Here is a 27,969-nt window from a genome sequence, read left to right on the forward strand (position 1 = left end):
TCTCCTCTGGCTCTAATTGACTTCTTTTTTTACAGTAAATGTAATATTAGCAGAGTTAGCAAGTCTCAGTAAAAGTAGCCTATTAAAGCCTTAGGCTGTCTCTGTCAGTCACATGACCCTCACCTTGCAACTTGTAGTAGTCATTTGAGAGCAGGCTATATATTGTGCCTGAAATTAGCATATTGAGATCTGATCCCCAGGCAGGCAGAATCAAGAGCACTTGCGTATGAATACCAGTTGTGTATGGAAGGCCTGAGATCAGATGTCATTATCTAGGTAATGTTTGCAGATACAGATCGCAGGTGAATACCAAGAGGAAAGCACTGACCTCAAATCTGTAAACTCTAGACATCAGCTTTGTGCGTTCAGCCTCTTTACAAACCTTCGCTGCAGCTCCCAATGAGAAAATAAGAGGAATAGCGTAGTAATTTTTTTGTTAAGTCTGTCCACAACAATCACGACACCCCAGTCAACGGAGCGGATCGGGGTTCAGAGGAGAAAATGGTCCTGTCGCCGCTTTATTACGGCGGTCAAATCAAACATGACACCTGGACTCTGAGCTCGTTGCACAATCGGCCAGAACCGCACACACACACACACACACACACACACACACACACACACACACACACACACACACACACACACACACACACACACACACACACACACACACACACATGCATTACTCATCTTCATCATCATCATACTGTTTCCAGGGCCATACTTTATTTGACAATGATGCGTTTCAAGGAATCCTGTAAACAATACAACATGTTCAACGATCCACTATATATTTACTTTGGTGTCAGAGTCTCGGGTCCAATCAATATTGGGGACTCGTGGCAATTTAGGTCAGACGTGACCTAGAATGGAGGTGTGCAAGAAAGTCCGGCTCTGGCTTGTTTGGGTTGTTCTGGGTTCAGAAGCAATGTGTAGACCAGAGGCTGACCATTGTTTTTACAATATGTCTTAAATATAATGTTGGATGCATTTACTGGTGTTTGCATGACACACGTTAGACCCCCTTTTCAACAGACTGATACAACTAAACGTCGCTTCCAAACCCCATTCAGTTCCCCTGTCGCTGTTTTGTTTGTTTTCTCCGTTAAAATAAATAAATATCTTCCTCATTTTGAATTCTCTCACTCTGTCTATCTTTGCTCTGTTGGTTTCCTTCCTGTCGTTGTGCCTCCCTCCCTTGGGGTTCATTAGTATTGGTGTCGCAGCGCTGCTGAAATAACTCTGTCCGGAGGCGTAATGAATGACGACAGGCGGGACGGAGCCGTCAGGCAGCATGGCAGGGTTTACGGCGAAAGACAAACAGTGTTTTTAAAAGAAGAGGACAATAAACACAAGCTCCGCTTTGACCTTGTGCTTCATCAAAATCCTGTATTTCCCTCTGAGGATGACAAACAAACCAATACATGAACACATAATGACATTTTAATTATATTGTAGCAATTATGATGATAATAGCAGTAACCATTTACTTCCATTTACTGCTCAAGGATTTCTATGTGTATTGATATATGTACAATCTGCAATATTAAAACAAATCTACAATCAATTTAAATCTCTATATATTTAAAATAAAATAAATACATATTCATTTAATATTATTCATATTCAATGTATAAGATTCAATATGCATTTACAAATGATATATTTTAATAGGAAAAGAAACAAATGAAGACTTAATTTAATTTAAAGAATGATGTACTTTGAAGATGATAGATAGTGTTTAACTCTGATAAGTCTATTTATTATTATTATTATTATTATTATGTTTATGAATAATGTTGTTGCTGTCATTGTTGTTAAAAGAAAAACAAATTCATAATAGCAAAATAATACAAAAATGACATACCAAACATTTCAATGTTTCTCACTTTTATCTAGTCTGATTTGTCTGTCTGCTGCTCCGGCTGACAGTCCTCTGTATGTAAATGTGCTGATGTGTATCTATAGCCGATCAATACTCTGATGGTCAGATACCAAGACAGAACACAAACAAGGAAGTGGACGCACATTCTGTTTGTTGTCCTGGTTGCTCCCCGTCTCTGCTCATGTGGTTGTTTTCTATTATTCCTGTTTCTCTCTGTGTTCGGGAGTCAGTTTTTTTTTTTCCTGAAATGTGTGCGTGTGTGTGTGTGTGTGTGTGTGCCTGTGTGAAAAAGGCAGTTTTGGGCTCCGCTGTGCATGCGGATGGATGATGTGGATCGATGGCTGTAATCCCGAGCAGATTAAAAGAGCATTAATACTGGCAACGATAACGTAAACGGTGCGGACCCAGATCTCCATTGATCTGCAGGAACCTGATCCAGACCAGTTCCTGGAAGAGATGGGTGTGTGGAGGGAGGGGAGGGCGGGTGGGGAGAGCTGACATTAGACAACAGAGAGAGGCAAACTGTATCTGAATGGCTCATGATGATAATAACATGGTCACTTAAACGTGCAATATTATATGCAAATAAATAACTGAGTGATTGAAATGTATGAGCTGTAAGCATTAAATTATCTCTACAATATCGGCACATGGAGTTTTTTTAATTTTTTTTAACATGAACATGGATTGCAGTTTTCTCTTGGGAATGTCTTCTTTTTTTCGGTTGGGAAATAGGTCAAAATGTTCCTTCATCTGCTTATGTTTTGTCAGTTTTTACGTGCACGTTGGGTTTTCCAGGCCACTGTACAAATCAGGTTATTGAGGTGCACAAATATGAAAACAAATGAGCGCCATATGGATTTTAACAGCCACCGAATACTTTATATTGAAATTCAAATCCCACTGAATTCATATGATTCAAGTATTTTTCCTTGAAAACCATGTATCTGATTTTATTTGTTCTCAATTCCCTCCAAAGTTGGTTCGATTGCATTCAGGTCGGATTGCCTATAGCCGGGTTATGTGACATGTTTTTTGACCTGAACTTTTTGATCTGACCATTCAAATGTATGGAATCAAATTCAAATTCTGAATCTTGAATTTGTGAATCCGAATAAAAAAAAAGGAAAAGCGTTCAGCATTTGAAACTTCAACTCAAGAAATTTCTAATTTGTATTTCTAATTGGTGAATCGAGGACAAATAAATACATGGTTTTCGGAGTAGAAATATGTTTGAATTCATTGGTATTTACATTTCAATATAAATGATTTCGGTGGCTGTTCAAATACTCATTCGCCTTCAATTGCTTCCGTACATCATCTCCTGTCTCAAAACCGTTTGTTGACCATGCTGCAGCTCTAGCAGTGCAGTGTATGGTATGTTTGTAATATAGCCAATATGACAGTTTCCTCTGCGTAGGAATTCACATGTTCATGTGTTTTCGCCGTTTTATAAAACCTAAATTCATGTTTTTGTTCCAACACAGTTTCCTTCTTTGGATGATAAATGGGTTTCTTCACCTCACATACGTGCTTCGATGTTGTTGTGTTGACCTATTGTCTAGTCGTTTGTCTAAACCAAAACATGAAGCACTGTCTGATGGTCAGATCGTCATTATTTTTTCCAGATTTGCTGGTAAAAGCATTAAAATCAGCCGGTATTATGTGTGTCAGACGGATGGGTTTGAAGAGAATCCTCCTCTATTCGATTGTGCCACCTAACTAGATTCATTAAGCGGAATCGGTCTGTTATTGGATTATGCTTCATATTGGATGGATGGCATCCAATTGTAGATATTGCGGCCTTTAATGGGGACAAGTTTGGTTGGACCAAGTGGGCGGAAACATGTCAGAGAAAAATCTGAAGATGGGAATAAATAATCACAGTGAAGGGAGCCAAAACAATTAAAACCACGTAATAAACTATAAAAATTAGATAAATAATACAAAAGAGAGGAAAAACTAAGCAATAAAACTGGGTATGAAAAAAAGAGTAAGAAAAAGAAAACACACCATCTCTGAGCGGCTTTTCTCTCTCAGAGCAGGAAACAGGGTCAACTTGTATCGTTGGCCGCCGATCGTTTGGAGACAAACACAGCGGTGAGCCGGGATATCTGTTTATAGCGTGCCCTACCTCCTTTTGATCAATCACCGATTACAATACAATCTATTGATCAGAGAATATTATCTTTCTACCTGTGTTTGTTCTCTGGGGCTGTGAGACTGAGCGGTGATGACTTCAGGCTGCCAAAAAAACTTCACTGATAAGAAAAGGTACTGAGAGGCCAGTTAACTCATCATCTATTAGTCTGGGTGTGTGTGTGTGTGTGTGTGTGTGTGTGTGTGTGTGTGTGTGTGTGTGTGTGTGTGTGTGTGTGTGCGTGTGCGTGTGTGTGTTTGTTGTCCAAAAAAGAGCTTCTGACTTATCCTCACTGTCAACATAAAGCAGGTTAAAGGTTAGTGAATGTTTTCCCTGAAAAGGTTTTGAAACTTTCTCTCCAGAGACTTTCAATCTACACATCAAACTTTTTAATGCTTTTATTCATGTTAACCCAACCAATTTCATTTTTTTTGCTGGGATTCACTTTTTATTTCTATTTGGGGCAATCCCATTGGAGTTTTGCACTATATTTCCAATCATGCTTTGTTTAATTAAATTAGTAAGCATCACATGACATCGCATGATAATGTGCTCTATTATAACCCTCCACAATAAAATAAAATAAAAAAACTTGCGAACAGTGAACACATAGCATTTAGTTGCCGTCGGGTTTGTGTCCACCTGATGGAAGAAAGTCCAACATTGGCTCTCTTTTAGCTCTATTTTTGGTCTCCACCAACTCCTCATCGAAATGTATATGGCTCTTCAGTAGTAGATTGTTTACAGTAGTTCTTTTTAAGGATTGTTTGCTGAAAACGATGCTCATGATAGCAGTGAGAGTGAACCAGAGCAGTTTGGTTGCGGGCAAGAAAACCAAAAACAATGAGCAAGAAAATCAAAAACAATGAGCAAGAAAACCAAAAACAATGAGCTGGAAGTAAAAGCTTTAAAGTTTTTTTTTTTTGCACTTTTCTTTTTGAATGTTGGATACCATTGCCTCTTTGGGCCCCTTGAACCCTCAAGGTGAAAGGAAAGCCAAGTCGCGTCCACACAACATTGAATTCTAGAGGTCACAAGCCACAAAGGTCAGACACCGCAGCTGTGGGGGCTTGATCAAGGCCTTTTTTCAGACCGGTTCATACATTAATCCCATCGACGTCATCAAGATGAGGGACAGATCAAATCATTTGTATCAATTAAAAATGCAAATAAGAGCAAGAACGCATCTTCATAACTCACACATTGCTTTTATTTCATGTTATAGCATTATTGTGTTTTTTTTTAATTATTATATAAATGTCTGTTTGTTTAGCCACCTTACAAATTGCTGAATGGTGAACAGAAATAGAGCTGATTGAGACAAAATGAAAAATGAGAGAAGAAGACAGAGAGAGAGAGAGAGGTGGATGACTTCAAACTCCTCTGAGGCCATTTCCTCATCAGCTCAATGACATCACTGAGCCACCGGGGGCTCTGATTGGTCAACCCGTTTTTCCTGGTAAACAACTGGAGATACATTACAGTGTGTGTGTGCGTGTGCGTGTGCGTGTGCGTGTGCGTGTGCGTGGGTGTGTGTGTGTGTGTGTGTGTGTGTGTGTGGGTGGGTGTGGGTGGGTGTGGGTGGGTGTAAGCGGTCAGCGAGACCTTTGTCCGGTGATGTCACCACAGACTGTGTGGACATTCAGATTATACACTGATAAACCATCTCTCTGGACACACACACACACACACACACACACACACACACACACACACACACACACACACACACACACACACACACACACACACTGAATACTCACTCGCTCTCTCAGCCTTTGTTCCTCAGTACAATCAGTCATAGAAACAGATCTATGTATTTGTGATGTAGTGCAGGATGTACACAAGTTGGTAAAGCAGAAGCCCTTAATGTTATACTTTAAACTCTTCATATTTCAACTAAGTTTGCATGCGGACGGAATAATTAATTCACGATCCACTAACTTTTGGGACATTAATCATTGAATGGTTTAACCCCTGGGTTTAACAGATAAGGCTGGTGTAATTTTCCTTTTCTTTCATTGTCAACAAGACCAAAACCAACAAGTCCGTCTCTCAATACTTTTCTGGCTGAGTCAAAATAAACTACAGTGTTTGTGTTCATGGTGATGAACGAACGCGTTTTTGGACAACAATGGAGCTCTATGGCACAAAAGCATGAAAAAAGATACATGACACCAGCCGTTCCCTTTAAAAGAAACAGTGGTTGATTAGGCAATCAACAAAGATTCCTGTCATTGTGGTGATCAATTCATGTCCCGCTTCTCTTACGGTAACACAAAGACGAGCCGGCCAGTCATGTAGTGGCTCAGTGAGGCTGGTGTTAGAAACAGTGCTGCTTTTAGCTAAATTACATTTCTGAAAATGCTAACACCATGCTGATGGTCAGCAAGTACAATGTTTTCTATTTTTACCACCATAGTTGGGTATGTCAAAGGGTGATTTTGGTATTTTTCCACCGCGACCCATATTTCCCATGTTGTTGTCTCTTCAGTGACTAAGTCACTATAGGCCCGTATTAAGGGAGAGCGCAGCAGCTAGAAGCCGCTAAACGGGCTGCAGTGCAATCGCTCGCGGCAATTCCACTTTGTCAGTGTACGTTTGTCCCACCTACAGACTCAGATTATTATTATTATATTATTATTATTATTAAGTGACAACATTTTAGAAAGAACCCTACAGATGAGCAAAACCTGTTACTTGACCTTTCACTTGATCTGGTCTGTTTGCTATTCTGTCAAACCAAGTATCGTACAAGAAGAAGTCTTGATGAAGGAAAACTGCGAAAGGTGACTTGTTGCCAGAAGACAACAGAGGAAACGGGAGTGCGAGTTGGATAGAGAAGTGTCAGTAAGTTTGTTGTGTTGGTGTACAGAAAGCATAGCGTGGCGTCATCCTAAATACCTATATTCAATGTAACAACGTGGATGCGTCGCTCGATTTCCGAACGAGACTTCTCCTTGAGTGACACTTGGTCACAGAGGGTTTGCCTGGGAGGATTACATTGCAACCTGTTTAGCGGCTGCCGTCTTCAGCGTTCTCCCTCAATACTGGACCAATTTCAGAAATTGGTAACCCTGTTAGTCACTTAGACACGAAACCATTGGAATTTATTCACTTTGAAAAAATACCAAACGTCTCCTTTTAAGCTCTGCTAATTGACACTAAAGACAAAGTACATCTGAGGGTGATGGGGATTTTGTCACAATAATTTGTCCTTAGAGGAACATGAATGAATATTATTGTAATCTGTCCAATAGTTGTTTCACTAAAAAACAAAAACGTCAACTTCAGGTGTAACTTTGGCCTCTAGAAATGAAGGCGACAGGAATTTTTTTTACATTTCAGAGGCTAAACATTTCATTGGTTAATTAGAAAAAACTCTCAAACTAATCAACAGGAAGATAGACATCAGTGCTACTTTATTTCTCAGCTGATACCACAATACTGTTTTGTTGTTTGTGTTTGTGCGCGCGTGCGTGCGTGTGTGTGTGTGCGTGTGTGTGTGTGTGTGTGTGTGCGTGCGTGTGTGTGTTTGTGTGAGGGAACCAGAGACAGAGAGAGTGTCTTTCGTCTGTTGTTCCATTTCCGGTTATCGTCTAAACACGGAGGCATCGGGGTGGTGCATTAAGCTCAACCACACACACACACACACACACACACACACACACACACACACACACACACACACACACACACACACACACACACACACACAAGCTTATAGTGGAGTGCTGATTGCTGCGATGCTGTGTCTCTACTCTTTATACATCTCTGTGTGCGAGTTTAAGTGCTGAGATATGAATCCTCGAGTGTGTTTGCCAGGCTGCCATGTCAAGTCTAAGCATCAAGTCTGCACACTGTAATGTACTGCAATATTCCTACGACTAGGAAGGGTATTGTTTTTTACATCTATTTGGTCATAGTTTTGGCCATAGTTCGTCTCAGTTATGGTAACTAATGAGTCACTCACCAGCACCATTGTAAAAGTAGAGGGCATTGTAAACTTCTCCGCTTTAACCCAAAGATCTGGTGATACAAAGTGCTAAATATTGGTGAAGATTTACATTTCTTGGTGGTAACTGTGTAGTAAAATGATTGTTCCGACCCACTGACCTATTATATGGTGATGTGGGCTATGACAGTGAATCATGTAAAGCTTGGAATCATCAGTATAACTTTACCCGTAGTTGAGGAATGAGGAACATGGCTCAAAGCATCTGTGATGCTGAAAGTTTTCATAAAAGGACTAAGAAAACTAAACTGAACCAAGAAGTTTTGTTGCATTTTTGTGATGCTTTATTTCAATTCAACATTAACCTCGTGTTTAAAACGGCATCTGTAATCCGGCAGAAAATACATGTACCTCAATTATAATTGAGAGTGCAGTTTAGTTGTAGAAGGGACATCCATATATATCACACAGGGTTTATTGAGAACTTGGATGTCTTTAGAATTACTGTACTTTTGATTGTCCTACTGGTCCCCATCTTCATATCCAGATTGTCTTTTGGCTCTTTTAGCTACTAAGAACATGATTTACAGGCTTAAAATGCCAAGACTGAGGCACGCTGATTATTGTCCCAATCAACATCCTGTTGTCCAAAAGAATGGCATCACATTGAGGAAGTCTACTCCATAGCATTCATTATTTTTTAAACTCTATCAACTCCCATTAATAATATTATATATATTTTTTTCAAAGGTCAAAACCCTTAAAACTGGCCAAATAACTAAAAAACAATCCCCTGAAAATTCTGGGATGGCTACAATGTTATTTGTTGAAATTTTACATGATCTACTAATCTACCCATCATAATATTGTTGTCCAGTAGTTTACCCAATGGTTAACCAGAAATTTGCTCATGAACAACTGAATTAGCAAAGTGTGTTATATTATAAATAGTTATTGTCTATTGTCCTTAATAATCCATGCAGAAAAATCCTTAAAATGCCTAAATATACTACAATCTCCTAAGGGATCCATTAATTTACCACAAACATGGGGTAAACCTTTTAAGGTAAAGTCATGTACGTGTAATTTGTTGAGCTTTAGGAACTTTTAAGGTGTTTAGTTATCACCTCTTAAAATAAGTGGCTTAAATCAATTAACAGATCCATATTATATTCAGAGCATTAACATAGCAGGAAACAATTATTGGCTATGTAAAGGCAGTTAGTGGTGATAAGGTGTCGCTCCTGTCAGAACTGTTGCCCTTGTTTGCTCTATTTGCTCCATCAGCACCCTTGAGAGCCATGTGGAGGCAATTCCTCATTCCTCACACATGATTTGCTCTAAATTTGGAATATAGCATACCTATAATTCACCTTTGATCTATTTTGTAGGACAATTTGTAAATGGAACTTCTGGGGAGATGTTTTGTACCTGCTGATCATCATTGATCATGCTGTGAAAATCTAGTGAAGGATTGTTAAATAAAACCCCCGTTCGAAGCCTGAGGCTCCAGGTCTAAAAATAAATGAGAGAGTTAACGGTCATAATTATTTGGGGGGTGGGAAAAGTCACCGGTGACATCACAACGATATCACACAGTCGCTGTCGCACAGCTGTAATCCCGTCACAGCTGATTAATGATTTCATCAAAACATCGCTCAGCTCTGCCGGCACATGACGGAGTGTCGAAATGTGGCGCCACACACAAGCAGCGAACTGTACGTTGAAGGGCGACTTTACTACTTACCCTGCACTTATATGCCCTCTGTGTAATGGATACCACGGCTTAAGTGATAATGGTGCAATAAAAAAGAAGGAAAAAAAGGATAGAGAGAAGGAAGGGGAGACATGTGGAGAAAGAAGAACGAGGGAGGGAAGGGAGAGACGGAAAGGTAGGAGGGGCGGGAAGATGAAGGAGACACGGAGGCAAGGAAACAGAGAGGAAGAAAAGGGAAGCATCGGAAGAAAGAGTTTGGGGAGGACGACAGGAAAGACGATGGGGAAGAGAGTTAAAGAGGGATAATGGAGACGAGAAGGGGGCGATGAAAGAGAAAATGAGGAAGATGTAAAAGATAGATCAAAGATGAGAGTAGGAACAACAACGGGCAAGAAAAAATGATTGAGGACAGAGACGAAGGAGGCGAAGGAGGAAAAGATTGTGATGGTGTAAATAGTAACAGGAGAGACAGCAATACAATAATAAATGACACAAAGAAAGAGGGAGGCATAAAAGACAGTGGATAAAGAGAAAGACAGAGCTCTCCAGCTGATGTCGGCCCTTTGTGCTATAAATCCTTTTTCTCTTTCAGAATGAAGTCTGTCTGTCTGAGTCTGTAGCCTCCTGGCAGACAACATCTAGGTGTATATTCAGCCATATTGATCCTCTCTCTCTCCCTCTCCTTTTAATCTCTCGTTTCTTCTCAGTCTCTATCTCTTCATCTTCATCTCTCTCTTTTACTTCTGTCTGCGTCTGGCCATCAAAAAGCTAAATGTGAAAAAATGTCCAACATCCCAAGAAGGAACCCTCCCTGTTTGCTCAGAGTGCATAGTTAGCTGTTAGCATCTGTTGATTTGGTCCGAGCCCTGGATTTTCAGTAAAGCGTTGGCTAGTTTTGCGCAGAGCCTGGTGAGGAGGGTTTGTTCTACTCATGCCGTGTGCCGTCGTTTTTATTATTATTGTATGTATTGTTTGCAGTGACGGACCGTGGATTTTGTACCTACGCCTGCTGTTTAACAGCTGATCATGATGGTTCGCTAGAATGTCTTAGTGTGGCGTGAGGATTAAAAAAAACTTGTCTATATTTAGGTCAACAGACTGTCACTTTTTTTTGTGAGGAACTCTCAATTTCCATTGCATACTGGCATACATGGCGCTGTGGCGACTGAGGCAGTCATGGTACAGCTGCCAGGCTGTGATCTATCTTTGCGGTGAGGATGAAAACAGTCTCTAATGACTGTGCCGAGCTCCTCTTTCTCCTTTCCCTCCCTGTAAAATGAAACCAAAGTGTGCTGGCTCACTCACATCCTCTCTTTAAACTTTTACTTTTAATATACGTGAGTTCTTCATCACGCCTCATGAATAAAACACAAAATAAAACACAAAAGGCTCTAAGGCCCAAAAAGTGAAATCTTTCAAGAAATCTAATAAGCAATTAAATCTAAGTAAACAATTTACAATTAAATAAGGATTCCTTTTTCATATTTATTTATTTATTCATTATATTTTAGCCATCAGAAATGGCGTAGTTATGAAAATTGATGTTGTGTTGTCTGATAAATGGCTGAAAAGATTTGGGCCCAAGATAGAGCCCTGAGGGATACACTTAAATCTATTTAAACTAAGGGTGTGCCATGTCCCCAATCAACTGTCAATACACTATAAACACCAGGTATTGTGATAGGGAGGGAGTCCATGCAAGAGTTGAACGTACATTCTCATCATTGCTTTCTCATCTTTATTCTCTGCTCCAATCATCTTTTTCTTTCCATTTCTACTTTCCCTGCCTAACCTTCCTACTCTGTTTGTTCTCTGTGTTTTACGTATTCACTTGAAATGGCTGCTTCAATAAAACATCACCTTGATGTTTCTATTGATGTTTAGCTGCCCTTGACTCTTAAAACCTCAGTATAATACACTTGTGTGTTTGCTACGAGTGTTTTACCAGCTCTTGTGGCTCAACACTTGACTCAACCCTATACAAGTGGATAGAGAAAAGGTTTCAAGGTGGAATAATGCCTCTCAGCCGCCATATTGGAAAAGGCTTGATCCATTCGATTATTTCTCCACTTATTTAGCCTGATTCAACACATATGAACTGGCACCAGCATCTCACATTTTGTCAGCAATTTAAAAATGTCTGAATAGCCAAATGCTGCACCTATGTCATGTTAGAGTAATTTCGTTACAACCATAGACTGTATATAATAAGGGGAGGTAGTCATCGTGACTCACCCATTGGTTTGTTGACTGACGTTTTGAATCCTCAAATTCGACAATTTTGCTTCGTTGTTTTTTTTGCAGCCAATGAACGGACGTTACCATATTTGGAATGCGGGGAAGTTGCCCCCTGCTGGTCAGTGTAGAGTTAGTTAGTCATTGAACTTATAACAATAAGTACTAGTGCAGTGTCCCGTTTGGGGCAAGGCCGTTTGGAACGGGTCAATTGCTTATTTGGGGCATAAGGCCGATCGGAGCCCGTGACCGATTGTTTGGACCCTGGAAGCCCTGCTCGCAGAACTGTGGAGATTACTTGCCATAACGATGGTTTTCACATTAGTACATTCAGCAGCAAAAGTGAACTGCAGTCAATGCGCTGCGGCCGGAAAAGGCCTGCTGTGGACGACATGCTCAACGTAATCCACTAATCCCTGAAGCGCCGCCCCCGCTGCTGTACAGAGCTCTAACGTTTGTTTTATCAAACTTTATTAATTATCTGACTTATATTTTCCAGGACCAGCATCCTCAAGGCAGGGATACACTACACAAGGGAGCTCGTCGTGAATGGAGCTTTTCTCTTACATAACCTACAACTCCACAAACTAATATAGCTTGCTGTTAGAATGCTTTTTGGAACCCTAACACTAACCCTTGGAAGTAATGTTAGCCTTCACTATATGTAGTAAGCTAGTTTGTCTGACATGCTAACAATTACAGCTTAAGCTAGTTAGTCTGACATGCTTATGATTGCAGTTTATGTTAGAGCAGAAAAACACAGTTGGCTCTGATTGAACTCTGTTTGAGCAAACTGAAAGCTGAGAACAAATTTGTATCGTCAGTCCCTATTATTCCCACAACCAACTCTGCAAGCATACAGCCATCTTGAATTGCCTGGCGAGAATGATGGGTATGAGCACGGAAGATGATGATTGCGATGCGACAGTGGTGATAATGATAATGGAGATGATTGTGATGCAACGAGCACTATTGGGATGGTGGTGATGACTATGTTGGTGGATAATTGCAGTTATAAGAATTGACGACTGATGAGATTCTTGTCATGATTTTGACTGGTGGGGTGGTGATGATGATGATGATGATGATGATGATGATGATGATGATGAGAGTGACTTTGACGGTAAAGAGTGATGCAATGATTTTGAAGCTGATGATAATGGTGAGTGTGATGACAATAATAATGATAGGTGATGACTTTGTCTACAACAGATTGCGAATAGTTTAATATTTTAAGAACAGTGGGTTTTTTGTTCCTTTCTTTCTGAGAGTGAGAAGAGAAGATCGATATCAATGTCATGTTTGTGCGTCAAACAAAATTCCCTTTCGGGCCGAGCCCTGCATGTGTTATGCTCAATAAGCAAGGGCGATGAGGGATATGGCTTGGCCCGTCTCCATGACATGACCCGGGAAGGACTCAGACATTTCTCTGTTCATGAATATCAAAATTGTGAAACCAATATCTAGACAACGAATGCATAACCGAGTAGTCGAATATTCGGGTCCAGAAGGCAGACACCTGCTTTTTTGACGCAGCATCTCCAGCTACTGCAGAAGTTGCCAGATGTAGTTGGTGGGCACAGTCTGTATGCTAAGCTAGGCTAATCATATGATCGTCAAATAAATGGAAGTTCCCAAAATGTTGTTGTAGTTCTCTGAGATGATGATTAGATTGTGATGAACATGATATTCCTGTCATGAGATGATCATGTTGATGTGAAGCATTGTGGTGAAGATGATTATGATGAGGTAGTTTATAGTTTTCTTATAAAGAGGATGGTATCATTTGACATTTTCTACGACATCTTTAACACAGATACCAAAACAATATATTAAATATATGTATTTGTGGGTTTTTTCTGTAAGTCCTTTTCTTCTTTCAACTACAGAAGCCAAAGTTTTGAAATATTAAATGTCTAAACATGATGCGACAGAATCAGAAATTTGAACTGGCAAAATTAGGATCAGAATTATGATTACAGACATTCTCCAATTCCCTCCACTTGTGGAGTGTAAATCATTTCATAGTTAAAAATTAATTTGGCTAATGAAATAATTATTGTAAATTATAGTTTATTATTATTTAATATGTATTTATTATATTATTGTAATAACATCGTCATCGCAAATTCTTTTGAACGCGATAAATGTGTATTAAGTTGGATATTGTGGCAGCCCTGATTTATTGAAATTGGTATACTGATGATGATGATGATGATGATGTGATATTAGGGAAATAACTACACTGTGATCTTGTTGAATAACAGAGACGAGGGAGGCTGTGACAGCTGAGTCACACCGAGAGAATAAATAGAAAGAGACGGCGAAGAGATTCTCGTATTTTCTGCTGATCTCGTTCGCAGGACGGAGACACATTTAGCAACACACTGATGTCTAGAGAGAGAGAGAGAGAAAGAGAGAGAGAGAGAGAGAGAGAGAGAGAGAGAGAGAGAGAGAGAGAGAGAGCTGATGAAAGACAGAGGAACACTGCTTTATTGATCCTATTGACTCAACCCTTTACTTTGAAAGAATAGTCCCCACCGCTCCCCCACCCTCCTTACTCTCGTCCCTCCTCAAACCGGTAAACCCCTTTTGAATAATATAATTGCGTATTTGATCCTCACTGTAACCTCGACCAGAGGGGGTAAAATAAAAAAAAGCCTGATCGAATCACTCAAGCGTGTTCTTTGCACATTGACGGCACGCTGCGTTTAAGGGTGGGGGATTTTGATTGCTCCCTTTTTTTTTTACGTAAACGCGTCTGCACTTTTTTTTTTAGTCTGGGGTGAACTGCTGCAGAGCTGCTTTCCATCGAGCTACAGTAAGCAGAAAAGAGACAGACAGAGGGAAAGCTGTACATTGGAAATCTATTTGCAGTATTTAAATTTATATTTCACTCTTTATTTTTTGACCTATATGGAACATTTATTTATTTATCTTTGTGTTTGTTGAGGAGATTCTTCGCACATGAATTTCTAGCAATGCAGGTAAAACACTTTTTGTAATCAGACCAGTCATAATCAGACCTCCTCATATTTTCAATCTTCATTGGTGCCAACTGCATGTTTGAAATGACCCAGCAAAATGCTGCACAGCATCTGAGCAACTTGAATTACTCCCAACTTAATGTCTTGTTATTCTCAAATATAAAATATCCTAAATAAACAGCAGCCATGTCCAAATAAAGTAGACCCAGAACATTTACGCGATAGACACGTTACGTATACATGACAAAAAGACATCAATGAAACACACAGATGAAGCCAGCAATGTTACGTGGGTACGGAAGAGCATTAGGGCCACATGGGAAAAATGTGTTTGAGTTCAAACCTAATTCTAACTGCAACATCAGTCTTGGCCTTCAAACAAAATGTAACAAATGAATACAAAGATATGCATTTTCTAAATTGTTATTTATTAAGAAAACCATGGTATCCGATACCAGATCTGGTCTAGTTATTTGAGTCAGTACAGGCCCGATATCTGATATCAGTATCTGGACCTGTGCATCTCTATTCAGAACTCAAAGATATTTTCACATGTGGGCTAATGATCTTCCGTACAGAGGGAAATTCTCAAATTACTTAGTGAATGATTTCAAATTACATCCAGCCTTAATTTGTTTTTTTGTCCTTTTTTTTGTGCGATCCGTGTTGTTTTTTAAACTAAGGTGACGATACAATACATTACAATATATATTCTTTTGTACAAGTGTTCGACCAACGTTTTTTCTTCTTCTCATTTACCAGAAGAAGCTGTTGTGTAATATACATATAAAAGTACAAAATGTATTATAATTATATGGATCTGACCAGACACACTTAACAGTTTTTGTGACGGGCCACTGGGAAATGTGAAATGAAATGTGTAAATCAAAGTGAAAACAGCGCGGGGGCCGCCAGAGTCAGCTCTGAACTGTCGACCGTTGTGTTTCATATGCATGCATGAAATATGCATGGAATTAATACTGAAAATAAAAACTTGTATACTCTTTTCTGTCAGGTGGAAGTACCTCCAGTTACTCACAGCTACCAGAGCTTCACGATGATCAACACAAGTCCAGTCAGGAAATGCCAGGTGCAAAACAAACACTACAAAAGTGCACAAAAGAAAAATCATATTAATTTTTTTTTTATGTAGCCTTAACTGCAACTATTGAAAGTGAATACACTATTTTGGATGTATTTTTTGTGTATATATGCACAAAAAGCATTCATTTATCAAACAAATTTAGCACAGTTTTATCCTAGATTACATACATATTTTGACCTGAATCATTATTATTATTAGTATTAGTATTAGTATTAGTAGTAGTAGTAGTAGTAAATCACTTCTTAAAACATTTGTAAAAGAACGTTTTGGGGAATATTCAATGTCTCTTATGGTTTTACCATTCCACTCCATTTCATGCTTTCACCTACTTTTAACCTTATTTTTATATTCTTGCGTTTTTTAAATCTCTTTTAGTCTGTAAAATGATTTACTTTTGCTGATAGTATTTTCTTATAGTACAATCCTTATCATTAAGATGAAGACAGGATTTTCCTCCTATCAAAAGAACAGATGGAGTTCATCGGACAAAAATGTCAAAACTCAAATTTCACAATAAAAGCTGAGTAGGAGGACTGTTTTGGCACTACCTGGCACAGATTGTTATTATTAATAGAAAACATAGTAAACTAAAAAACTAATTAGTTGCTAGCATATAGAGTTGTACAACGACCGTGATAATCCCATAGCAGGTGAAGTAGTTTCACTACTAGCAGTAGAAAAACTAGTCGTGAACATAACACTGTTCATGTTCGTCCTTGTTTAAATAATGGTTTGAACATAGTTAAAGAGGTATTATTTGGGGTTCCGAGGGAAAAAGTGGCGATACCAGTCATTATCAGTTCAGTTGCCAGAAACACACTTTGGCTCACAGTCGGATGTGTAATCACAACTATCAGCCAGAAAATAGTCAGGTCCAACGTCCAAGATCCTTTCTAGTTTAGGCTTTGAATTAACAAGAACAAAACTGTGACACAGTTTTGGGTTGATAGTGATGCTTTTCTACACTATAGAATACGTCCTATCTATATAAATATGAATAATAAGTTGAACAGCACTTTTAAATCCAGTAATAATAATAATAATAATAATAATAAGAGCTCGAAAATAAAATCAGGAATAACGAAAGATTAAAAAAGAGAATATGAAACAGGTTTAATCAAAACAGGTTGAAAATAAATTGTGGCACCGGGAAAACATGTGCATCGACATGAAGTGTGTTGTATACGGTTTATTCAAAAGACCAGACCGATTCTGATGCTATCTATTATTATTATTATTAAATTTGGCGTTTCATTCACAATTTGTTGCCATTTTACGTCTGATGATTCTAAGCAGATGTGTCTCCTTGGATCTTTGTCTGTGTATCTCTCTCACACACACACACACACACACACACACACACACACACACACACACACACACACACACACACACACACACACACACATTTTTCCATAACTTTAGAGGACATTACATTGACTTACAATCATTTCCTGGAGACTTACTCCCACCCTAGCCATAACCACTACTTGTCTAATCCTAATCCTAGCCTTAAACTAAAAGAAAATGTAACTATGTCTTCACCCTAAAATGAAATGATTTACTTAACATGGAGGTGCATTTTGTCCCCAAAAGGAAGGCAAGTCCTCACAATGTGAGTGTAAACTGATTTATGTCCCCACAATGCGATAATTCACACACATAGACACAAAAACACTAAATATATACTTTAAACCCAGTGTGTGTGGTGCTCCTCATATGATGAGATCAATAGCACCACCTGTCAGTCACAAATTGTATTACAACTCCTGACTGTGGAATAAAACATGAATTCTCATTTTACACACATTTTTTACATTTTACCTATTTAGCAAGAGGAAGGAGACATTTTTTATTTGAGTCATTTCAGCCGAGCAACTAGCCACAATGCTAAACTTAAGAAATACTAAATGTTGTGTTTTAGATTCTGGTGGATATCCCACAAAGACACCTAATTCATCAGGCTGATTTTTTCCCAGCCATGTGTAAACGTCCGATATGCGTCAGATATACTTATCGTAAAGGCCATAAAGACGCTCAACCATTCATCACGAGACAGAGAGCAGCAGAGAAACAAAACGCTGGCCATCTTTCATTTGCATCTGTCGTCAGGTCACTAAACGCTGTGATGAGAAGCTGTGTGTGTGTGTGTGTGTGTGTGTGTGTGTGTGTGTGTGTGTGTGTGTGTGTGTGTGTGTGTGTGTGTTTACGGCGAGGATAGTTTCCTCTTACGCAGTAGTTTTCCTCTTCAGAGAGGTAATCAATTTGAAAGCATCCAGATCTATGAGATACAACAGCAAACAGCAAATTATGAAGATGTTGTTGTTTTTTTTAACTGTTATTGCAATTATATTATATTAAAATTCACATTTTACCTTACTGGCCATATACTGCCATACTAAATCAATAAAAGTCCCTCAAATTTGTACATGTATTTCAACATTTATGGAGAATTAATTAATTTCATAAATATTTTATGTGTTACTACAAGTACACGGTGGCAGTAAAAATCATAAGAGACCACATGTAAACATTTTAAAAAGCATATGAAAGGCACATTTGTTTTAAAAAAAATAAGTGAAGGGGGGTTGCAAATAAAGATCAGGCGTTAGTGTTATACTATTTCTATAGTACAGTTGTCACAACATAGGATTGTGATACAGATGTAACAATTTCCAAATTTCACAACATTCATGTATCTAATGAAATATTCTGCTTCAACCAACATTTGTTGGAGTTTAGCCTTTCAAAAACAACATTTCCACAGTGTCAAGTGTTGCTCTCCTACTTGACAGAAGATGGTGACATCCTAAAATATGACAAACTTTGAATTAAACATTGTTAAAATTTAGAACTTCCTCACAGAAACTGCAATCATACCATGCCACGGCAGGCCAGAATGCAAAATATAATAAAGAACACTGGCTTAGCTGTAGCTTCTATTTCTACACAAGTCTCGTGGGCTTACCCTTAAGTGTCTTTTATCTCTCTTTCCAACAACAAAAGCATCAAGTTGTTCAGACAGCCGGTCCCACAAGGACTATCTCAGGCGCGTCTGGATCTGGCTTTGAGGGAGAGTAGGTTATATTCATAAATATTGACTGAACTTCCCTATATGGTAAATGGACCCGTATTTGTATAGCACTTTTCTAGTCTTCCGACCACTCAAAGCGCTTTAACAAAGTGCTATAGACCTTGAAAATAAAATACTGGAATTTCTAATTTGCCCTCCTTTAAATTTCAACTCACTTTTCCAAAAGCAAGCGCTTAGGAGTGAGCATTAAAGGAGCTGTATTTAACATTCTGATCATTTATTAGAGCAGCAAAAAACTATTAGCGATGGTACAGCTGATAGCCTCAAGTATAGCGCCCTCCAGTTCCCCCTCAGGTAAACACCGTTAGCTCTGTCAGCACTTTTCGCCGTAGTTTGCACCGTTAGCTGTGAGCCACGTTGACAGCCAACAAGAGGCAATTGTAAATGCTCTCAACCTCGTGACTTGGATCTTTAAGAGCTCCTTGACTTTCAGCATCAGTGTTTATGGTAAAAGTATGGACTCAAAATTAAGTTCTGAACAAACTCTTTCATAAAAACTAATTCTGAAGCAGCGGGGACGAGTTACTCTTCTGAAAAGGGGCACCAAGGGGCACTCAAAGGGTTTCCTTTGATTAGAGGTGTTACACATGTTATTGGCTGGAGATAGACAGACAGCAAGATTATTTTCAGACCACAAAGCTTCTCTACAACCTGCTCAGCTCAAGAGGAAGAAGAAGCCTGATTTGTCCAAAGTGAGCTGGACTAAAAAAAAAATAGACTGAAAACATTACGGAGCTTTCACACCTGCTGTTTGGTTCACTTGGTTCCGACCAAGTGGAGAAATGAAAAATATATGCGGCCATCATTCAGACGCTGTTGTGGGACTACGGAAAATATTATGATACCAGACACGATGGAGTTTGATGTTCCGATGTATGTGGAATTTACACAAGTATAATGCAGAACTAGTGCTTATTTGCATGGTTGATGGCGTAAACGGTAACTGTTTTATGGAGATAAGCCACGCCCCCTTTCAGGCGCGAGTAACGACGCGACGCGTTTAGTGTGAATGCAGCATTATTGTCAAGCGACTAAACTGACGCGAGTAACGTGTCACGAATATTCGCAACCTGTTCGATGTGCAAACCAGTGGTTTATTGGACAGCCGGCTGGACACAAGGAAAGAGAAATAGGGAACAACATGCGACAGAGTTCATGGTCTGCGCCTTAACGCTGGGACCAGAGCGCCCCTCTTAGTATTTATCCGATGAAAATTACACCACACCCAAACTACACCAGAGTTTGCTTCGAGGTGGGGGTAGACATGGTTGTTTAGTCCGCAACTTTCACACCCAGCACATAGACTGTATATATGAAGTGGACATAGTCATCGTGACATCACCTATTGGTTTGTGTACTGCCGTTTTGAAGCCTCAATACAGCCGTCGCCATGTTATTGTTTTTGTGATTCATAAATGGATGTGACCACATTTTGAATGTGGAATAGTTATGTAGGGATGCCTTATATGGCAGTCAATCACAGTAAAGCCTAATTTATGGTTCTCCGTCAGGTCGACGGCGTACCTACGCCGTAGCTACGCCGTCGACGCAGACCCCTAGGGACCCCTTAGTTGCAGAGCAACGCGGTCCCTCGACGCAGAACTTCGAATGCTCAACGACGGCGTCACGTCGACGCCGTACGTGACGGAGAACCATAAATTAGGCTTAAGCCTGCCCAAAAGCATGCTCTGTTTTATGGTCTATTTGACTCTAAATGCCCATAATTTGAAACTAGAGATTGAGACCATAAACTTACTGAGGGAATAAATCAAGAGAGAAATATAGTCATTTTCTCATAGATTTCTATACAATGAGACTTATTTGTGCAACCAGAGGAGTCGCCCCCTGATGGATATTAGAGAGAATGCAAATGCAAGTTTTATGAGACTTCTGCATTGGCTCCACTTGCAGAATCGGAAGTTGCCGCCTACGCCAGCCTAAAAAAAAGAAATGGATCAAACAAGAAAAACGCACTGGAGTTTTTTTAAATTAACCAAACAGATTTAACGTGAAAACATGGTAAATAATTAAACATCCATCATTAAGCTTCACCGCTACATCTCAAACTTTCACATTGCATTCTACTTCTCATATGATTTGAACGCCTGAGCTGTATTGATTACATGTAGTAAAGTCACAGTTGGAGAATCAGACATCAGATGTACAGGAACATGAACTTGGTCAACAAGACCATCAGTTTATATTCTCCAATATTTAACTGTTGTTCAAATACTATAAACAACATTAACACTGTTATGTTCTGTCTCTTCCTCCCACTTTCCTCTCCTCTCTCATCGTCTTCGTCCCCTCTGTCCTCCCTCCAACCCCCCTGCAGCGTGCAAACGGAAGGAGCAGGACACGGCAAAGGACCGCAACAACACACCAAAGAAGTCGCGGCTGGTCTTCACCGACCTGCAGCGGCGCACCCTGTTGGCCATCTTCAAGGAGAACAAGCGGCCGTCCAAGGAGATGCAGCTCACCATCTCGCAGCAGCTGGGCCTTGAACTCACCACCGTCAGCAACTTCTTCATGAACGCCCGCCGCCGGAGCCTGGACAAATGGACAGACGACGGAGGCAGCCCCGGCGCCCATTCTTCGGCGTCCAGCACTTGTACCAAAGCGTGATAATAGGTAGCGAGGAGGGAGAGAGGAGCGCGGGGTGGGGGATGGGTCTCCGGCGGGGGCGGGGCGGAGAAGCGGGGCGGGACAGAGGGGTCGAGGGGCGCGGGTTGAGGTTTTGTCCGGTCGAAGTGAGGAGGAAAAACCAAACTTTTTACATATTTTTTATTTGTTTGTCCGTTCTGCTTTCGTCAAAAGGGTGACAAACTGAGAGAGGGGCTGCTCACTGCGACACCTTGTTTGTAGCCTAACCGCCTTTTTGCAAAACCATTGTGAATCCATAACAAAGCTAAAGGGTAAACTCACCTATAAAACATAGAAACCTCACTGGGGGGGAAAAAAACACAACAACTTTTAAATCAAAGACTTTCACTGCTGATGTCTCCTTTAGGACAATAAGCTGACACACTAGCCCAAATACCAAAGACTAGAAGACGATATATGTTTTCTATTATGCAATATATAAGCTAGGAGCAAACCAACCAAACAAGAGAACCAATGGAAGCGTTATGTAAAATTATCTTTGAAATGTCCCAAAGATGGCAATGATGCATCTGTTTTGGGCAAATTTGAAGACTATCATGTTGAAAAGTCTGGTTTCAGAGATCGCACAGTTAAATTCAGAAAGCTGTCGCTGAATCCTGATTTAAAACAACAGGAGTCAGTTTGTGCAGCTTAGCCTGAGGTTGGACTGTGGCTAAAACTTTTTTTTTTTTTACCAAACCAAAGATGTATCGGGGGACCTATTCTCGGTCATAAGAAATCATAGGATGCTTGGGAAAAGCTAGTGGTTGTTATGTTAAAATGATTTCGTCAAACATTCAATTATTTATTCATTGAAATCAGTAGGTTCAGCTGGTCAGTGTATGTATCTATTAATTAATGGCTGAGCGATGGAGGTTAAAAACAGTCCAACAACTATGTTCATTTGGCTGTGCAGTCCTTGATTTGAACCGTCAGGCTCACAAACACGAATAGAAAAACCAAAGTCAGATTTTCACCTGAGATCAGAATTGAAGAGTTTGCTTCCAAAATGTTCTCTATCCATTTTTAAAATGAAAATATGTACCTGAAGTTGATCTTTTAGGTATTTATTTTTACCAAATTATTTTGGGGACAAAACTCTTCAATTTTACCACGAAAAAAAAGACCAACATGTATTGATTGGACTCTTTAAGGCATTGAGGATTCCTAAAGTTAGGAAATGGCCAAATATGCAAGCACAAACACACAGATACATCACCGTTCAGCGACACACAAGCTTTCTCTCTCAGCATACTTCAGCGTTCAGTGGAGTATTGGGGTATATTATCTGAAGCACAATCTTGAAGCACATTTTCTTTGCAATAGAACCGGGGCTCTCTGCCAAGCCGAGTGGTCTTCACATCTTAGAAAACTCAGGATACCATTTTTTCTAAACAGTGGTGGAAATCCATAAGGCATTCTGTTGTTACACACTGTAATGTACAAACACGCATGTTGACACACTCTGTTGAAGACAAGCAAATACACCTGCTTTACACAAAGACACACAACTTTGAAGAGTCGTTTCCCGAACGTTCCCCCTAGAATCCCCAACCTGACCGAAACGTCAGCTAAACCAAAGCGAACCAAAGTTTACCCTAGCTTCACCCACCCATCATTTGTCACCATGGTAACTCATCCATCAGGGCAGCGGTTTCCAGCCTAGCATTTTATACAATTAGAGCAAAGACACCAATTTATTTGGTGCTGTTTGATCACGACAGCTGTCAGTGAACTTTTTCAACAATTTGAGCCAAATCTGTGGTCCAAAATGTGGCAAACTATACTGTATGTAGATTTAAGATTTGAAGGCATGTTTTGTATGCACAAGCTCCCAACATGCATTTTCGCTACAGCTATTGCTCTCTTTCAGAGACAAAAAGCCCAACAAAATGTGTCCAAACAAAATTAAGTTTGTTTGGACACAGAACAACCAGAAAGTCATCAATCCCTAGCAAAGCATAGTCAAGAGATTGCTGAGCGGCAAGAGCTCCTGGACTTTCAACAAATCAGCAGAAGCGACAAGACACTGTTGCACATGCATGTTTCTTGAGGCATTTCTGACAATGTTTTGTAAAAATAGCACAGACAGCACCTAAAAACAAGAGGTAGTTTGACACTTAAGGCCAAGGTATGCTTCATTCATGTTGCCCGACTACATCTACTACGTTGAGACCTTCTAGAGAGAGAAGTTCTAACCCCGCCTACTATCACACCACAGCACACCTGTGTAAAACAGTGTGTGTCTGATTGACTGTTTTTCCTCCCTTTTTGCAGAACGACTGTTTAGTTTTTAGCATGATCAAGACTAAAATTCTTACCTCTACTCACCACATTGAAGATTTGAGACAATTTTCCAGTGTCCATGTCCAGAGTCTATGCATATTTTACAAAATAGAAAGTTGATCAGAGCCTTATGATTTGACCTTTGGTGTAACTCCAGCTGTATTGTAACTAAGATGCTTTCTGGAAGCCTCCAGCTGCCATTACAGATACCCCAAAAAACAAACCTCAAACTCTTAACGCATCAAGTCAACAGCAGAACCAGTGAACCGCTGAACCTGTGGAAGACGAGCTGTCTAGGCGAATCAGGGCCTTTGTAATAGTTAAAGAGGACAATCTAAAGACGATGCCTGACAGGTCCGTCTCTTCTAGAAGGTCAGCGGGCTGGAAGATCGGTATTATCGCTGCAATCGCTAATACAGTAATATATTCAGACTTCAAATTTTGTTCATTCATCAAGATGAGAAACTTTTTCCGCTTGGAAAATTGACTTGTTTTCTTGTTGATAGAGGTGAAATTTACCACTCAAAAAAAACAGTTTGAATACAAAACTTGAGATTAAACTCAAGATGGAACTTGTTTGCAGCGTAGTAGAGTTGGATGCTTGGTAAAAAGGACAGATGGACTGAGACAACAGTTCTCTGCCTGTCTCTCTTGACTGTCTTAGTGTTCATATAAACCTCACCAAGCATCCATCGCTACCAAATCCCGCAACACCCAATGATTTAACTTTGATCCGTCACACTGTACAGCCTTGACACATAATGTAAATACTAGCGCACCCAAAAAACCTCAGCCGCCACCAGTTCGACAGCCTTACCATCCTTAATCACCTCATCAATCATCTTTCACTCAAGCTATCAAACCAAAAATAGAAACAAAACCAAAGGAAAGGCGTCAGTCAGCAGCCCCTGCTCCTTAGAAAACCCCAGGCTGCGTCCCGGCCTGGTTAGAGGCAAGCCAAAGGCTTTAAGAACGATTTAAAATGAAAAAAAATGGACAGTTGAGACTTTTTCTATTTATTGACAAATCGAAACCAAAGAAAACCTTTTTCTGCACCTAACTGTTCCAACAAATGGAAAAACTCAAGATGGAAGAGAAATATTACCAAAAAAAACAAAAACACAAAAAACACAAAAAAAAGAGTGGTGGCGACGATGTCCAGAATGGAGGATGTCGACAACGACGAGAAGAAGGATAGGAGAAAAGACGACAGCACGGGATCTGAGAAGTAGCTTTGTTCTGCCTGATGTTGCGTCAGGCCATCTTTAAGGGGAAGCAAGTTGGGGACTGAAAAGGGTAAAACCACACGGGAAGGAGGGAAGGAACCAACGGAAGACGCCGTCGACCATTTTCTTCCCTCCGACCCCCAAAAAACGGCAGAACATTAATGTGTCTCTCACGGTTGAAGAGTGTCTTTAACGTGTGCCTATGCAGTTTTTCAAAGTAAAAAAAACGGTTAAAAGAACAACAGAAACCTCATCAGCTAACAAACCAAAGATTCACCGTTAACTACAGTCGCAAACCCTCCTCCCCCCGAAAAGGAACAATCTGGACTTTTCACTCACTAATTATTATTTGCAAAACTTGTCTGGGTTAGTATGTAGGCTAATCAAGCCAGTCTATTCATTACTTTTCAGACCTGACGCAGTTTTGAGTCCTTCTGGACTTATTCAAGTTGGGAAAGGTCGCCAGGACTCTCAACCACAGTTTCTTTCAGGATAGCTAGCGTTTTGCCAGCGAATAGCTCGCTTAATTGTTCCCATGGCAGACACTCATATGGGTCTGTACAGTATTGTATCTTACAAAGTTGAAATGGAAACATCTGGTATTTTGATGGGTATTCCTCCAGCATGGCGTCAACACATGCAGCCACTATCATTATCAATCTTTCACACCCAACCTTCTGATTCTCGAAAAAATGGAAATACTAGATTCTAAGATGGCTGCTGTTGCTGTTTGTGTGTTTTAATTATTTTATTTTTTACCACAAGTCATTACCTGCTCCACAGGACAAAGTCTACCTCCAACAATCTCCAGCAGTAGAAACAAAAGCTGCCAGACAACAGCACAGGGACGGTTTATTTTCTCCCCCTAGCCATGCAGTTTGACACAAGCAGCTTGGTGCGTTAGCATCGAGAGAGAAAAAAAACATCAACTATCTGTTGACCATTACTTAAAAGCTTCCATCTTCCATTTTGCTTCCACCTAGTCTGGGGATTTCATGTTGAGCTGGCTGTTGTCCGGCACACTTCCTACTGCGGAGAGAGTGACAATGTTATGCTATGTGAAACGTACAGTATATACCAAAGATTTTCTGCTGTACAAACAGTAGCACACAGATACCTTTTTATTTTCTTCATACTCATCTTAGGACAGATCCTGGTTCTGCAATCTAGATCGATCAATGTCAATCACAGTTTTTTTAAACTCACTGCCTCTGAGTTTTTACCTTTTCAACCCAAGTCTAGTAAAAAGCCACTGAAGCAGATGGAGTCAGATTGTTTCAAGAAAAGAATTATGACCGTAATAATTTAATCAACAAATACAAAGTGAAAAAACTAAATGTCACCCATTCTGAACACTCACCTTCACAAGGGTACAGAATAGAACACCAGCTTCCTTACTTTTCTTGTTTGAAAGAGGGAAACAACCCACCAATTCCAATTCAATGTTTCAAAATGAAGAGATTTGGCTGGCACAAGACCCAAATGACTGAGGACAATCCAGTCTGCTTAGTTGAGTTTTGGCTACCGAACAAAAGCACTGCTAGCTTGGGTGGAAAGGTTTTGAAAAAGTGGAGAGCAACTTGTCGAAATATCATTACACCACAGTTAGTTATAGCCCACGCTGCCATGCTGGAGGAGGAGCCTCAGAGAGTGATAATTGGACATGCTAACTGTCCATTGCTAACAAACCCACATTAGCCTGTTCTTTAGGGGGGAGGAACTATGCTGCTGCTCCATATATACAACGACAATAAATGAAATAAAACCAAAAAACACTTCGCCTGCTGGGAGAAACTGCTAAAATATCGGTCAAATAGCTTTATCCTTAGTTTTCTCTTTCTCTCTCTTTCTGTATGTAAAGCTTCTAGTCCAAAGAAATCCTCCGCCCACCTGACCCTCCAATCTTGCTGACCACGCCCAAAGGAGGGGCGTGGCTTGTGGCTCAGGGGGGTGGCGGCCATTTTCCATTCCCACTTACAGTTCTGTCTGGATGTAACACAGGCTAAACCTGCCAAACCAAAAAAAGAACAAAAAATGAGTATGAAACCAAAAAAACTGTCCCAAAGAGGTTTTCATTGTTTGTTTTTAAGTACTTAAAAATTATTTGCCAATACGTATGTGTCTACTATTACTACTACGTTCCTTCCTAAGTTTTTGCAATATGCGATTTTTCATTTTTATTTAATGTAATTTATGTTTCATTTTAATTGTGAATTAATTTAAGCGAACATATTTGTTGCCAAATCTCCCTCTGAACCCTTTTCCCTTGATGATTAGCTTTGCCAAAGTTTACATTGTATGTTCCCTTTTTTTCTGTTCAATGCTGTATTTATTTATGAGGTGTTTTAGAACACACTAGTTTTGTACTTAATAATTTAATGTTATTTAATTAGATGTAATTGGGTTTTTTTTATGGATATTTATGAGTATTTAAGAATGTTAGTTGCATCAAAGATGCAGTGCTTATGCCAGGCCTGTTAATTTATTCTTAGTTAGCTTTACTTTAAAAAGCAAATGAAATGTTGTTTTATGAATGTTTAGACTTAATGACAGAACAATGTAGGAATGTCAGATTAGACTTGGGTACTTCTGAATGTCAAACACTTGCTCTCACTTTTTAAACAATCAAGTTGTTTTTTTGTCCTGGTCATGATTTTTTTATTTTTTGAAAATGAAAACAATCTCTTTATGAC

The 27,969-nt window shown here is 39.7% G+C and overlaps 1 protein-coding gene across 1 annotated transcript in view; it reads left to right on the forward strand.

Annotated features, from left to right (window-relative positions):
• onecut2 (one cut homeobox 2) overlaps window positions 1-21,746 on the forward strand; it is a gene marked incomplete at both ends in the record, with an annotated part of 34,174 nt that extends 12,428 nt beyond the window's left edge. Inside the window, 2 exons of the mRNA XM_079235075.1 lie at window positions 15,938-16,012; window positions 21,457-21,746. Coding sequence (XP_079091201.1) covers window positions 15,938-16,012; window positions 21,457-21,746 — 365 coding nt within the window. The remainder of the gene's footprint in view (window positions 1-15,937; window positions 16,013-21,456) is intronic.
• Between the last annotated feature and the right edge of the window lie 6,223 nt (window positions 21,747-27,969).

This window comes from Taurulus bubalis (assembly GCF_910589615.1).
Source record: "Taurulus bubalis genome assembly, chromosome: 19".
NCBI lineage: Eukaryota > Metazoa > Chordata > Actinopteri > Perciformes > Cottidae > Taurulus > Taurulus bubalis.